Source organism: Syngnathus acus, chromosome 13 (assembly GCF_901709675.1).
Source record: "Syngnathus acus chromosome 13, fSynAcu1.2, whole genome shotgun sequence".
Lineage (NCBI taxonomy): Eukaryota > Metazoa > Chordata > Actinopteri > Syngnathiformes > Syngnathidae > Syngnathus > Syngnathus acus.
In genome coordinates this window covers 8,379,647-8,393,890 of record NC_051098.1, presented here as the reverse complement: position 1 = coordinate 8,393,890, position 14,244 = coordinate 8,379,647, and the positions used below count along the sequence as shown (strand labels likewise).

The 14,244-nt window shown below is 41.3% G+C and overlaps 2 protein-coding genes across 3 annotated transcripts in view; one reads left to right on the top strand and one right to left on the bottom strand.

The window, feature by feature from the left end:
* Window positions 1–10,437, bottom strand: part of LOC119132440 (spectrin beta chain, non-erythrocytic 4-like) — a 29,774-nt gene extending 19,337 nt beyond the window's left edge. For both annotated transcript variants that reach the window (XM_037267702.1, XM_037267703.1), the window contains exons 1-17: window positions 10,207–10,437; window positions 8,206–8,365; window positions 7,390–7,541; window positions 6,923–7,096; window positions 5,249–5,340; window positions 4,972–5,052; window positions 3,895–4,010; window positions 3,714–3,826; window positions 3,458–3,645; window positions 3,165–3,282; window positions 2,939–3,097; window positions 1,953–2,255; window positions 1,366–1,516; window positions 1,150–1,286; window positions 935–1,084; window positions 458–826; window positions 78–292 (exon numbers count right to left, since the gene is read on the bottom strand). In XM_037267702.1, the coding sequence (XP_037123597.1) occupies window positions 78–292; window positions 458–826; window positions 935–1,084; window positions 1,150–1,286; window positions 1,366–1,516; window positions 1,953–2,255; window positions 2,939–3,097; window positions 3,165–3,282; window positions 3,458–3,645; window positions 3,714–3,826; window positions 3,895–4,010; window positions 4,972–5,052; window positions 5,249–5,340; window positions 6,923–7,096; window positions 7,390–7,541; window positions 8,206–8,350 (2,663 nt within the window). In that variant the 5' untranslated portion in view covers window positions 8,351–8,365; window positions 10,207–10,437. The remainder of the gene's footprint in view (window positions 1–77; window positions 293–457; window positions 827–934; window positions 1,085–1,149; window positions 1,287–1,365; window positions 1,517–1,952; window positions 2,256–2,938; window positions 3,098–3,164; window positions 3,283–3,457; window positions 3,646–3,713; window positions 3,827–3,894; window positions 4,011–4,971; window positions 5,053–5,248; window positions 5,341–6,922; window positions 7,097–7,389; window positions 7,542–8,205; window positions 8,366–10,206) is intronic.
* Window positions 10,438–11,398: 961 nt separating this feature from the next.
* On the top strand, window positions 11,399–13,791 carry blvrb (biliverdin reductase B). The gene is made up of 5 exons (XM_037268275.1): window positions 11,399–11,606; window positions 12,336–12,497; window positions 13,037–13,126; window positions 13,211–13,342; window positions 13,438–13,791. Exons 1-5 carry the CDS (start codon window positions 11,522–11,524, stop codon window positions 13,590–13,592), a joined length of 624 nt encoding a protein of 207 aa, XP_037124170.1. The 5' UTR covers window positions 11,399–11,521; the 3' UTR covers window positions 13,593–13,791.
* Window positions 13,792–14,244: the final 453 nt, after the last annotated feature.

Here is a 14,244-nt window from a genome sequence, read left to right as displayed (position 1 = left end):
CTCATGTCATGACTAAGCAGCTGAACATATACAAGAAGATAAAGTGGAAAGATGTTCCCTTTCCGGCAGTGTCCTACCTGTGTGTCACCATCTCCACATCTTCGAGCTTCTCGGGAATCTCCATCTTGTTCAGCCATTGTTCTTTTTCATCTATCCACAGCTCACACGCATTTACTTCGCTGAACATACGATAGACGGCCAGGGCGTCGTGGAGCCACTGTTGGCGGAGGACGCCCACCTCCACCACCTCTGTGTACAATTGCTCCACCTCAACCATCCGAACCTGTACCTCCTGCACAAAATCACATGGAGAAGCCACCAAAACGGAGATCAGACAACATCAACCAGTTACTCACCGATTCTCCAATTTCCATACATCTTTATTTATCACTATGGCTGAACAATTATCAATTATATGATAAAAATAATCATAATTAATAATAATAATTGCACACACCTCTTGCTCTCTGTAACGCAGCGGCAGCACTGTCAAGTGTTTGCGCAGCGCCACCACATGCAGCCGATGCTTGTTGATATCCTCGCTGACGCCGCGGTGCTTCTTGAGTAGTGAGCATGTGGAGTATTCATCATGGCCGAAGTCCTCGCTGGACACCAGGCGATAGGAGTCTTGTAGCCACGCCACCAGGTCGTCCATCTCGGTGGAGAACTGGAAAAAGTTGAGCGCTTCCTGGAGGTGGGCGAGGCGCTGCGCAGCCTGCTCCTCTAGCCGCGTCCACTCATCAGTCACATCCAGGATGCGCTCTTGGATGCCCACTGTACCCAAGTTCTTCTCATTCAGGATCTGCTGACCGCCCTGGATAGTCGTCTGAAGACAATTTGAAAAGCTTTATCTTTTTTCCATTTATGCTTGACAGAGGGGACACAAACACACATGCACGAAAGCATGCACACACACACACACAAACAAACACACCTCCAGCAAGGCTCGGTGGGCCATCAGTTCCCCAGCGAGGGTCTTGTGTTTCTGGAGTAACTTGAGCACGCTGCTGAGGTCTTTGCCATAGCCCTGAGCCCCCAGGATGGAGCTCTTTTCCCGGATCCATGCCTCAGACTCCTCCAGTTCCTGTTTGGAGGACACATGTTAACATGTTTGCATTTTAGCATAGAATCTGAGCCTCAATCTTAGACCTGGAAGAAGGCCCAAAGCTGCCGGGACTCCTCCAGCTCAGAGCGCCGCTTGGCCGCCAACTCCTTTAGCTCTTCTAGGCAGGACAAAACGTGATTGACCCGGTTACGGATCACCTGGGGGTCGCATGGCTGATAACCTTGGAGATGAGAAATACAAAGCAGTCAGTCATTTTCTGGTTGCTACCCTCTATGTGGGCAAATTAGTGTTATGTGTACCCTCAATGGTGGTAAATTTGAGTGCAGCGACATTGAGCGTCTCCACCCTCTCAGCCTGCACCCCAATGTCGGCCTCTTGCAGGCTGTGCTTCTGCAGCAGGTCGTCCACCTCCAGAAGATGCTTCCCAAAGTCCTTAGACAGCAGTTGGGCCTACAAAGGAGATGGGCAGGAGGTTTGTAACAGTCGGTGGATGGATGGATGGATCTTGAAGGTACTTGACAATGGGTGGGCAAATTATGGCTCGTGAGCCACATCGAGCATTTTACATTAGCAAGAGACCTTTTAAGTTTGTTGCATACATTTAATCATTGTCTTAAAACAATTTATTAATTTTTTATTTTTCAAATAAATATGTCATTCATAAATTCATTGAAAATAATACATACCAATTTATAAAATAAACTATTTGACATTTTTTAATTAATTTTATGAAATAATGGGTTAAATAAAATACTGTCAAAATAAAAATAAAAATATTAATAACATGCACAATTTTTTTACATTGTGAATTAAAGAAGAATTATTATTAAAAACGTTTTTACATACACATTTAACAATTTGTAAATTGCTCTAACATTTCAGCTACCTGTGTGTCCTCCATCCAGTCGATCATGTAGACCATGTCCTGGAAGGTCTTCTGCAGGGCCAGGTTCTTCTCCAGCCGGGTTCGCCTGCCTGCAACCAGCTCCTTCAGAAGACTCCACTGTCCCAGGATGTTCTCCTTGCGGGCCAAGATGCGGCGGATGTCGTAGTAGCTCTCCACCTCCATCTCGGAAGCCAGCTCCACCACCACACCGATTCGCTCCTCGTATGAGGCAATATCTGCCTCGATGGCCTCGTGCTTCTTCATGGCCGCCTCAACAGCAGGAAGATCGTAGCCGAAGTTGTCCTAGTGGGGACGGAGAACATCTTGAAGATTTTTTTGGTGGACATGTTGAACTTCTACCCCAATAGCCACAACCTTCAAGTATGTAGGCAAGCGCTCGAGTGTTTTAGATTATTAGAGTTGGAATGAGTTTCAACCTCAAAGATAACGTCTCACACCAATGTGATTTAGGGGTGAGCTTTCCAGTTGTCTCTTGTTTCCGTCGACGTTGTCAGGAAACGTCATTTAGTCTGTTTCGGACATCCACAAATCGTTACAGTTGATAAAAACATTTTTTAACAGAAAATTAAGATTTCTACACCCATATTTAAATAAGAAAGGTACCACTCGCATCTATTTAGGTGCACAGGGAAATATCCACTTTCTGATTTGGGATGTTTCGGCCTTCCACAGATCCACGGATCGTTGGATGGAAATTACTTTTTAACTGAAAGTCACACAGGGATTAATCCAACTTCTACTTTGACATTTTTATGAGTGAGCTTTCTTCTCTGACAAGGGAAAACGAAAACGAGCCAAGATTTTCAGCAGTTTCAGCCATTCATGGTTGAAATAACCTTTTAATGGAAAGTCATACAGGGATGAATCTTCTTCTGACTTCCTGACGGGGTGAGCTTTCCGACGCTTCCAAGTCATTCTATGACATCAAGAAGCCTCGGGTGCTTAGGTGTTATTCTTCACAGTACCTGTGACACGAGCCTCTGGTTCTCGTTGAGCCATGCTTGTCTCATGGTGGTTTTGTGGTCAAAGCGCTGAGCCAGCAGCTCTAGCTTCTCCTGGCGAATCAGCTCCTTACGCAGAGCCACGCCCCTCTCATGCTCCGCCTTCTCCAGTCGCTCCCACGCCTGGAAAGACGCTACGTGAGGCTAACAGGCAAATGAACTTAAAAAGACTAAGATCTCGTAAGACCACCTTGTTGATGTCAGAGATGAGCTTTCCCTCGTGAGGCATGTAGGCTTTCTGGTTGTTGGCTCTTAGTTTGCTTTGGATGGTGAAGAGAAGGACTTCTAGGTTCCCTTTTTCTTGGAACCTGTGGTCAAGAAAAGTTATCTTGACGTGGGACAGCCTTTTGATTTGGTTATTTTTTTTCTATTCACCGATTGTTATCGTAGGAAATAACTTTCTCATGAAAATCAATGGATGAATGGGCTGTCCTTTGAATCTAATTTCTACACTCGCATTTTTTGGAGTGGCCTTCAACTCACTTGATGGGCTTCTCGACAGTGCAGTAGGTGGTGAAGGCCTGAAGTTGCTGCTGAACGCCGGTTAGTGAGTTGGCAAACTTCTGATTGCCAATTACTGCGATGGTCTTCTCGATCCACTCTAGCAAATCCGACGCCAGCGCCTCATAACGTTCCACCAGCTTCTCAGACTCGATACAATTGTCCAGGACCTGAAGCACATGATGACTGGTTGGACCCAAACACGTTTGGAATAGGGTGGGGATGAACCGCTTGTTACCTTGCCGACTCTTTTGCCCTCCACTATGAGAGCTTTCATCTTGGAGAAGTAGTGGTAGTAAGAGACCACATAGGTGATGATGGACTTTTCATCTGGATTCTCTGTGTTCACATCTGTGCATGAAGAAATCAAACCTTATTTTTAGAGCACTCATGAATAACAAGTGAGATCCAGTGCTCACCCTCAGGGTCCAGCAGTTTGGTGAGACCCAGGTTCTGCTCGGCAACATTGAAGGCCTGCTGCAGGTTGTGAGTGGCGTTGGACCTGGTCAGCTTGTTAAACTCAATCAGATCTGGTCTGCAGTTGGGAAGTAGGACACTTTTAGACACTCACTTTTAAATGACCATTTAACTTGCATGCCTATCTCTGTATCACACATTCCCACAATTTGAATTCCCTCAATTGAAGACTGGAGGGGTGGGGTATTTTAGGTCAAGTAAAAGAGGAGTTTAAAACACAAAAGGACCATTATGGTGAATGAATGAATAAGGATGCAGACTGGGTTGTACAAATACTGTAAATGGCCAATAACATACGTATGTAAACAAGGACACAGACTATAACATTGCTGGATCGACTTGAGAAACATCTATACATTAATATACCATAGAATAACAAATAAAAGTAATACATTTAATTTTCTTTTTCCTCATTTATGTGTTTCATTTAAGTTTATTTACGTATTTATTATTTTCTAACTATCTTTTATTATTGTGAAATTGTTTCCTGGTTTACATTGTTTTATTTTAAAAATATTTATTAAGAAGAAATAAACAATAGAGTAAATGTTACACCAGGTTTTGTACTAATTTTGATTTTTATTTAGTTGCATTAAAAAGGCCAGTATTTATTTGCTGGCTCATGTTTTAAAAATTTAAAAAAAGAAAAGTTATAACAAATATAAAAATACCTATTAAAAAATGTCAAAAAGACATCATCTCAGCTTAACATCACGCTAAAAGCTGTTAGCAATATTTTGGTGCAAATATTGTGGGCAAAATATTCAATCGGGGTGTCAAATGCATTTTTGTCAAGGGACACATCGTTGTTTTGGTTTACTTCGGAGGGCTATTATGACTGTGAACCCAAATAAATGTATGATAGTCTCAAATAAAGTTACATATAGTCCATAACTAGTTTTCAAATCACATGCCAGTAAAAACAGTTGGTTGAATTTTCTGGGAGATTGGTAAAAAAATGCTTGCAATAGCTCAACATAAAATAATGTAATGTAATGTGAAAAAAACAACATGTCAACCTGTGTCTGTGTATGAGAGCGTTGAATGCCAGGCCATCCCTCCAGCAGCTGGTGAAGTTCTGAATATTCACCTCAGAGTACCTAAAAAGCAAAGTAAGTAAGTAAGTAAGTAAGTAAGTAAGTAAGTAAGTAAGTAAGTAAGTAAGTAAGTAAGTAAGTCAGTAAGTAAAATAAAATAAAATAAAATAAAATAAAATAAAATAAAATAAAATAAAATAAAATAAAATAAAATAAAATGCTCTAAGTACGTTAGCGCTAATGTGGACTTTCCCCTTACCCGGCAGTCTTCATCTGGCACCAGAGCAGGAGAGCATCTTTGGCTGAGCGCGTCTCTCGGTTGTCAGCTGTGGCGATCTTGATCACCTGGATCTGTGCAAACACACAACAATGATTAACAACACTCCCTACGACACAGGCGACAGACTCCTGGCAAGACTGCATAAAATAACAAAATAATTATAAATGATAGCTTGGTTTCAAAAAGACGACCATATTGTGTCTTATGGGTGGCTAGGTACTCCAGACCCACAACTATTGGAATAAAAGTAAAGCTAAGTTTCCAAAATATCCTCTTTTTAAACAATACATGTGTGTTATTTAATCATTCCTTGCTGCTTAACGTATTATATTCTTCATTATTTCGCAAGAAGCATGTGGTTAATTATTCAAGGTTATGTTGAATGACCAAATAACAACCTCTTCTCTTCTACACAATACATTTGTTTGAATTGAAGGGCCAGTAAACTCCTATCTGTGATCTTGACTTCAACACTTGATGAGATTGGAAGCGTACTTCTATTTACTGCATGCTTCTATAAATACATTTTCTAGTTACTCTCTCCACCTCCTCCATCTCCTCTCCTTTTTCATCTTCCTCGTCTTCTTCAGTGTACTGTCAAAGCATTCTTCTTTAAGCACAAAGAGGAAAGGCAGAGACAAGAAGTGCGAGAAGGAATTGTTCCTTAGAAAGAAACTCTCAAATGTTGTCGTTCTTTTACAAAAGAACTACATGTGTAAGGAAACGTGGTCAAGTATACATGTACCTATTTATCTTTGTAAATAAATACTACAATTTTGGACCTATGGCTCCTACAAATACATACATATTAGCATGTATCTTGATAATTAAAAGAATAGTTAATAAAGTAAAGCGGTCCATGTGGCCTCTGCATCAAACTCCCATGAGAGCAGGGAATCCCCTGAGACCAAGGGAGGCCATGCGAGAGTCCAGATGATGCCATATAACTATTTTACTGTTATGTGCCACTGATGTATAATAAACACAGTAGCTTGTGACCACCCTGGACCATCCTGCATTACACATCTTCACTGTGATGTGTGTGTGTGTGTGAGTGGATTCTTTCTATTGTGTGGACTCTTTCTATTGTGTGAGGCCTTGAAAGACCCCCCCCCCCCAAGCTGCTGTGGTTGACATTCAGAAAATACCAAGCAGCTGATTGGGTGACTACAAGGGCAGGTCATTATATTCATTTGAGCGGTTTTGGGGGCAGTTTTGAGGCCCTATATACAGTTCAGCCTGAGGACACCACATGGCGAGACACTATTGGGGGTGGAGGGGGTTGTCAATGTATGCATCTGTGCTTTTTTGGGGGAGACTAAAGCCTCCACACCACAGCAGTGGTGGTAATGCATCAAAGCTAAATATAAAAAAAGATAAAAATAAAACCAATGTCTGTTTACTTAACTGCAGATGGAGACTCTCTAAAGCTACAGTATTGGCATTACTGGCATTAAGTCTGCTCATCCATTCAAAATATTTTTAGCAACTATGCCCAACAAACCTTATCAAGCTTTATAATATCACAAGATATTTCCGAGATTGCTAGATATTAGCGTACTAGCACATTAGCAAACTAGCTCTTCGCATGTCAGCCCATCAGTTCTTTGCTTGTTATCATTTTAGTCTTTAATATTAGTTTTTGCATGGTACCTGGAAGCGGAGGATGATGGTCCAGATGAGGCCCAGTGTGAGACGATGGTTCCCGTCCACAATATCATGTGAGCCCACATTCTCCAGGTGTACCCTCTGCTCCTTGAGGAACTGGAGTGCTTTGTCCACATTCTCCAGAGAATGGATGCGCATGCGACCTCGTGTCGGCCTCGGCTGGAGCGGTGAGAAAACATAAATATAACGTCAGCATTTGCTGCTCGTGCCGAGTGATAGCATGTCAGCGTTTTGTTAGCAACATGACAAGCGGCTGCCATCTTTGTGGAATTTTCAGAAGCATGGAATGAGTACTTTAAATGCCTTTCAAATCCTCTATAAATGAAATAACAGTTGATGTTGGAATTTCATGACCTATTCCACTGCCTACAATTCCTTTCTCAGAAATAATTTTCTATTTGAACTGTTTAAGTGTTTTTAGGGCAAGTGACACGTTTGGAAACAACTCTCACCAGCAGCTCCCCGCTGAGGACCTCTAGCAGCCGCGTGAGCATGTAGCCATCGCGCAGGTCATTGTAGAGGTCTGAGATGCGGCAGGACACTCGGGCCAGATGGGAGTTAACCCATTTAGTAAAGGTCTTCTTCTGGACGGCGTCTCGTTCCTCTGAAAGGATTTAGAGAAAGAGTACGTATTTGGACAAGAACTAGTACTTAGTGTAGGCAAGAGTATAATGTAACAAGCTGAGTGATTAATTGATTTTAACAATGAATTTAAAGAAACTCTTTAAGTATTTATTAATAATTCCGATTCATATCTAGAACGCTTAAGAGATTTTTTAAATTTAATTATTATTATTTTAAATATTTGTAACTGTGTTTGACTGTATGTTGTCTTTTTAAAATAATTTTACATATGTGGACGTTCAAAAATTATTTTTTGTGTTTTTTTTCTGTATTAAATTTAATGGGTTTATTCTTTTTTCTTTTTCTCCTGAGCGATTTAGTTTGTGTTCCCTACTGGACTGATGTGCACTGCATCTACTCTCAACAACGTTGTGAACAGAGAGGAGCCAGTTCATAAAACCAGTGACATTTTTCCAAAGAGAAAACATTTGTCGTCACATTATCTCTTACAAGAAATACCTACTAATATTTGTCTTAAAGTTCATTCAAGTTGATGTCAAGAGAAAAACACTTTCAAAGCTGGTTTGGTATCACGGGAGATAAAGCAAAAAAAAAAATACGTATTTAGACGAATGTCACTGTCCTTTGCTTTTTGAATTGTTTTATTTATTTTATTTATATCTTCTAGGTCTAGTTCCGATTACCTGCCAGGGCTTTGATGCGGGAGCACTCAAACAACTTGGAGCTAGTGCACTCCGTTTCCCAAAATGCAGAGCTGACAGGCCGGTTGTTGTTGTTGAGCTGGCGCTGGGCGTCGGCGTTGTCCAGGTCTGGGGAGGCATTCGCCATGGCGCCCCCGACGCCCTACCATGCACACACATACACACACACACGAACGCACACAGTATTTAATACACACAGGTGCATAAAATGTTCACAAAAAATGTTTTTCAGCATATAACTGGATACAAAAACCTCCATCCAAGACAAATAGCAAACAGTAAAGATGAATATTAAAACTGAAATAAATCCATCAATAAAAGCAGGTACCTTCAAACAAAAATGGCTGCCGAAATTCTAATTCAAACGAATAACAGTATCAATAAAACTGAACTAAAGTAAATAACTGAGTTAATTAAAATAAAAAATAAAAAACGCAAAAAATAATAAAAGTAAATATTTGGGGAAATGTTCATTTTTAAGGATTAAGTTAGGGGTGATATACGTAGTTAGGATTCAAGTCCTGCTTTGGACCGACGTCAAAATGGCAACTAGTTGTTGGAGAGATGCTCGCCTGGTTCCTGGCTACATTCAAGCTGCCCTCGAGCCACATGCTGCTTCACCACATACAGACATGCTAAGAAAGAGCGAGACAGTTGCCAATATCAATCACTCACATAGTCCCTTGCAGGCATGTTTCTCCTTTTTGACCCAAGTCTTCATCAAAGCTGTCAACTTCTCATCAAGAATGTCAAAACACAAAATCCATATGACGCATACACCTGACCAACAGCTGGCTTTGAGCAGCCTGTTCAGCTCTCGGCACAACAAATGCCAACATGTGCAGAGGGCTAGACAAGCTCAACTGCAACATGAAGGTCCGTGATAACTTCTGGCTTGTTAAATTATAGTTCATAAAGATGCTTATACCTCAAGTGTGTTGGAAATGGATAAAAGGTACAAGCTATGATTCCCTGTTTGCTATTAAAGCACAGAATGAAGCTAGCACAAGCTAATTATAGGAAGTTAGTCCTTCTTTGTAGTGTTAATTTGTGACTTTGAGGATCTATGTTGACTCATAAATTACCTCATAATACCTGAGGTTGGTCCACGGGTCCCTCTATCTTATACATGCACATTTAATCAAAATGGCACCTGTGTCTCGTGTATTTACCTGAGAAAGGAGGTAAATTAAAACAAACAACTAAATATAAGAAAGAGCAAACTTGTTGCTAGCCAGTCAACTAGCCACAATAACGCATGCAAATTGATTTAGTCTTTGATTAATCTGAGCTGACTTCTGGCAACAGAAATGGGATACACGCTGGTAATTGCAGAGCACACGTATAGACAAACAAGCACTCATACTCATAATCACACATAATCACAGTTTGGAATCTTACAAAAGCTTAAATTGACTTTTTGGGCAAGAGATGTGGAAAACACCATGAAATGGTCACCAATCAAATGTGGGCCAATAATATAGACAACAACTGACATTCATGTTGAACAATTGAAAAAAAATGTTTGAAGCTATCATGAATGTTTGGGAAGAAGGGAGGAAAGCCGCACTCAAGCAGGAGCAGGAGATGCAAACTCCACCAAATTCAAACCAGAGTCTCGGAGCTTTAACGCAGGCTTGCTTATTACCCCATCGTGCTGCTCGTCACAAAAATGTCCAAAGTAGAAAGTAAGAAGTATCTGTGCAGCTAGTGTGTGTGCTGCTGATGCTGCATATATAAGGCCTGCTGCTCCATGGACAAGGATGCTCTCACTTTCACGCGCCCTCTGACGTGCACCGTCAACACTCGTCACGGGTGCGCCATCCATCACATGTGCACCGTGCACGGCCGGACTACTGCGGTGCGGTACTTCTGCAGCCTGACGCATGCCCGGATGCCGACTCTCCCACCCACCGGTCCAAGTGGAACCATATCCCCTCACCCCCCCATTCATTCTCCCTTTCTGGCGGTACCCCGTCTTACCTTCCGCGCGTGTGCCGAGGACGGACCTTTGTGTCTCCCGGCGATTGAGTACACGTCGCTGGCTTGCTCTGCACCGGCAAGTCAGTACGAGCAGAGCGGATGAGGCCGCCGATTAAGCGCAGGACCGGGAGGTGCTGGCCTGGCTGCGGCTGCTGAGGATGATGATGACATCCATAGGACGGACCCTCTCCACCCCACCACCACCGTTACCACCTGACAAAACCTCCTCCTCCTCCTCCTCCTTGGCTTCCTCCTCTTCCTCGGCGTGGAGATGCGGGAAATAGAAGCAGCAGCGGGGACGGGAGGGGCCGAGAAAGAGCGAGAGATCACATAAACGGCACTAGAGGGCGCCCTCTAACAAACACATGTCAAATCAATTAGCAGTAGAAAAGTAACTGCTCGACAAATTTATATACGTACATACATTTTAAATCAGAGACACCAGGACGCTTGTTCCGAATATGAACTCGATTTTATCCAGCCCATCAAGTATGAATAATAACAACAATAATAATAATAAATGTCCTACAGTCATGAATTTAGTATCATTTTGGGTTGGTTCTAGCTGCAAGAGGATATTTTTCTGAAACGTGATAGTTATAGTAATATTCAACGCATGGTAAAACCTGTCATGCGCAAGATTTATAGGTCAAACTTAAAAACAAGCAAATAAAAAATCTGATCTAGATTATTAATATTGCCAGAGAATAGAATATAGATCAAGAATATAATCATAAATAATCATAAATTCAAATGATATCATAATTGATATTATAAAATATAAAACCGAATAAGATTATCTTAAAAAATACACAAGGACATTGAAATCATTTTAAAACAATACAGAATTAGAATATTGTCTTACAACCCAATCTGGATCAGAAACACAGACACCCGCTTAAACTATAATATTGATAAATATTTTTATGTAATCTTAAAATGTAATAAAGAACAATAGCCAATAATATTAAAATATGATCAAGAACAATAATAGCTATACACATTTGATTAACATTGCAAAACCCCTCATTATTAAGATTTGTTTTTCTTCAGGATTCATACTTATGTACTTGATGAATCTGTCCAATTTTTTTCCGAGTATTTAAAATCAAAATGTGCGCCCATATCTCATACAAATGACGAAGTGAAAGTGGCTTAAAAGGCGTTTGTGATACTGTACCTTTAAATGAACTTGAGGGGCGGAACCAAATGTTAGACGGAAGCGGCACAAGACAGTCTGAATGTCTAAGTCTCTGCGTGTTTAACGTGACTAGTTTTTTACTCTCTGGCTCTCAGGACGCCCTTAACGTTGAAAATGTCGGACTCCGTTAAAAACGTGGTCATTTTTGGATCGACGGGAATGACCGGCCAGGCCACCCTGCCTCTTGCAGCGGCTGCAGGTGAGACAACAGATGACATCATGACGTCGTGACGTAACTGTGTCTCGTAAAAAAAACCTGTAACTAAATAACTGTCTCCTTTAAAAAGATAATCTTTCAATTAATATCGTGCCAATGTTTTTTTTTTTTTGCATAATAATAATAATAATAAAGGTCACCATCATCATCCAAACTCGAAATTTGCATGTGTATACTGACGACTTGATGCGGTTGAATGAATTAGAAATGTAGATTTTGAATAGGAGAAAAACGAATAAATTTTCCCATTAATGTTTAATGGCAATGGTAAACCTGTTTAAAAAAAATCAGCTCTCATTTAGATTCAAAACAATAATCAGGGTGCCTTAATGTTTAATTTAATGTGACTGTCCTGGTCCAAAAACTGCAAAGTCATGTAGGGTTGGCATGGTGATGATAGACGCTTGTTATCTTGTTTGTGCAGAAGGGGCGATGTCACTCTAACTGTTTAGTCCAGTTTGGGTGTGTATGCAAGCATGTGTGCGAGCACGTGTGTGTAAGGGTGTGCGCTCTCGTGTGGGTGATCAAGAAGGACGAGTTGTCAGGTACATCTGCTGGTCGTCAAATCATCAAGAGAAGGTTCTATTTCCAGAGAAGGATTTGTTTTTTTCGTGATTTCATTTAGCTGTTTTTATTGTGCTAAGAAACAGCAAAAAACGCGGTTTGTGAAATATTTCCCTACTTCACGCTCACCTGCTCTCCATCCTACAGACTACAATGTGACGGTGCTGGTGCGAGATCCCGCCAGGCTGCCGGCGGACCACAAGGCCTCCAGGGTGGTGGTGGGCGATGTGCTCAACAAGGACGATGTGAAGAAAGCCATGGAGGGCCAGGATGCCGTCATCATCATCCTAGGAACCAGGAACGACCTCAGTGAGTACAAAACTCAAATAACTAAGATAGTGAATGCCCACTATTCACCAGAAACTCTCACACAAAAAACCTCCACATGGCAAAAACTCACATGCCCCAAAAAACTCTCATACACTCCAAAATCCTCTCGCACACACCAACAAAACTCTCCCACAAAAAATCACATCCAAACTAATCACAAACCTCTCACACACCAAAGACCTCACGCAGGACACCACAAAAACTCATGCGCAGAAAAGCCAACCTCACAGTAAACTCTCACACGCACCCAAAAATCCTCTCTCACTCAAAACCTTGTTTACTAATCAGATACCTTTCACACTAACTTAAAATATCAGTGAAAAACTAAAACTCCCAAAAAGGTTTTTTGGTCACACCAAAAAAAAACCTCTAACATGCCCCCCAAAAAATCATCCTAAAAAAAGTTCTCATTTGGCAAAAGTCCACTGTGCGCGCAAAATGTCATATTTGATCTATACAACACCTTTTGAAAAAGTGCAGATTGACAACCAAACTTGTCTGTGGTGTATTTCTATCAGACCCGACCACCGTCATGTCTGAAGGAACCAAAAATATTGTGGAGGCTATGAAGGCTCGCGGCATCCGCAAAGTAGTGGGCTGCATGTCAGGTACAACACGTTCCGTTTTCATCTTATTCGTATCTTTCTGAATATTTCCACCTGATCCGTGTTCTTCCTCCTCTTGCGGGTCAGCCTTCCTGCTGTGGGACCGCTCCAAAGTGCCGCCGCGTCTGCTGGCCGTCACCGAGGACCACGACAGGATGTACGACGTCCTAAAATCGTCCGGCCTGGACTACGTGGCCGTCATGCCGCCTCACATTGGCAGTGAGTGTGGACTGAACAAAAACAAACAATTATAACATGCTTGTTTATTTAGTAATTCCAAATTTTGATTAACACATCTCTGATGTGACGCACAGACGATCTTCCTCTGACGGAGCGCTACTCAGCGACGGCGAACTCACTGAGGGGCCGAGCCATCTCCAAACACGACCTGGGACACTTCATGGTCAAGTGTCTGTCCACCAACGAGTGGGACGGCAAGGCAGTGGGCGTGTGGGGAGACTACAATTAAGTTCAAATCCCACCATTTTCCAAATCTAAATAAACATTTGCTAATACTATCACCATGAACAAAAGCTATATTTTTAAATAATGACACCAGCCTCTCTTCCAAAGCCACCATATGTTATGAAATTAATATTTGAAGTGCCAAACTTTATCACAACTGTTCTGTTTTGTGCATTTCAAATAAATCGAATTCTGAAATTGTATGTGAGGTATGTTCATCTTTGTTGTTTAATTTCATACTTGACTATTTGAATACAAATACTGTATAAAAAGTTAATTTATTACTGTTTATCAGTTTTGACGCAGTCGTTTGCTGCCCTCTGGCGGCCAAAATGCAGAACAGTTTTTATTTACTGTCAAATAAGTGTTATGGGTTCCTCCTTTCTATTAAGCTGTAAACGTTGTAAAATATGTCTGAATTCTTTAAGTAGGCCTAAAAATGTGAAAAAAAAATCTTTATTCTCGTAGCATTTCTTTTGAGTAGGGTCATAATACGCCTTCGTACCCTTTATTCAGCGGTTTATTTTGAATTTATACACATTACATCGGCCTTATTTCAGTTTTATGTGCATCAATTTGAATTCATAAAACCCCCTAAATGCTAGAAGGGTGAGAAGGGGAAAGAAATACTTTTTTTGCGTGGAAAATATTACCCG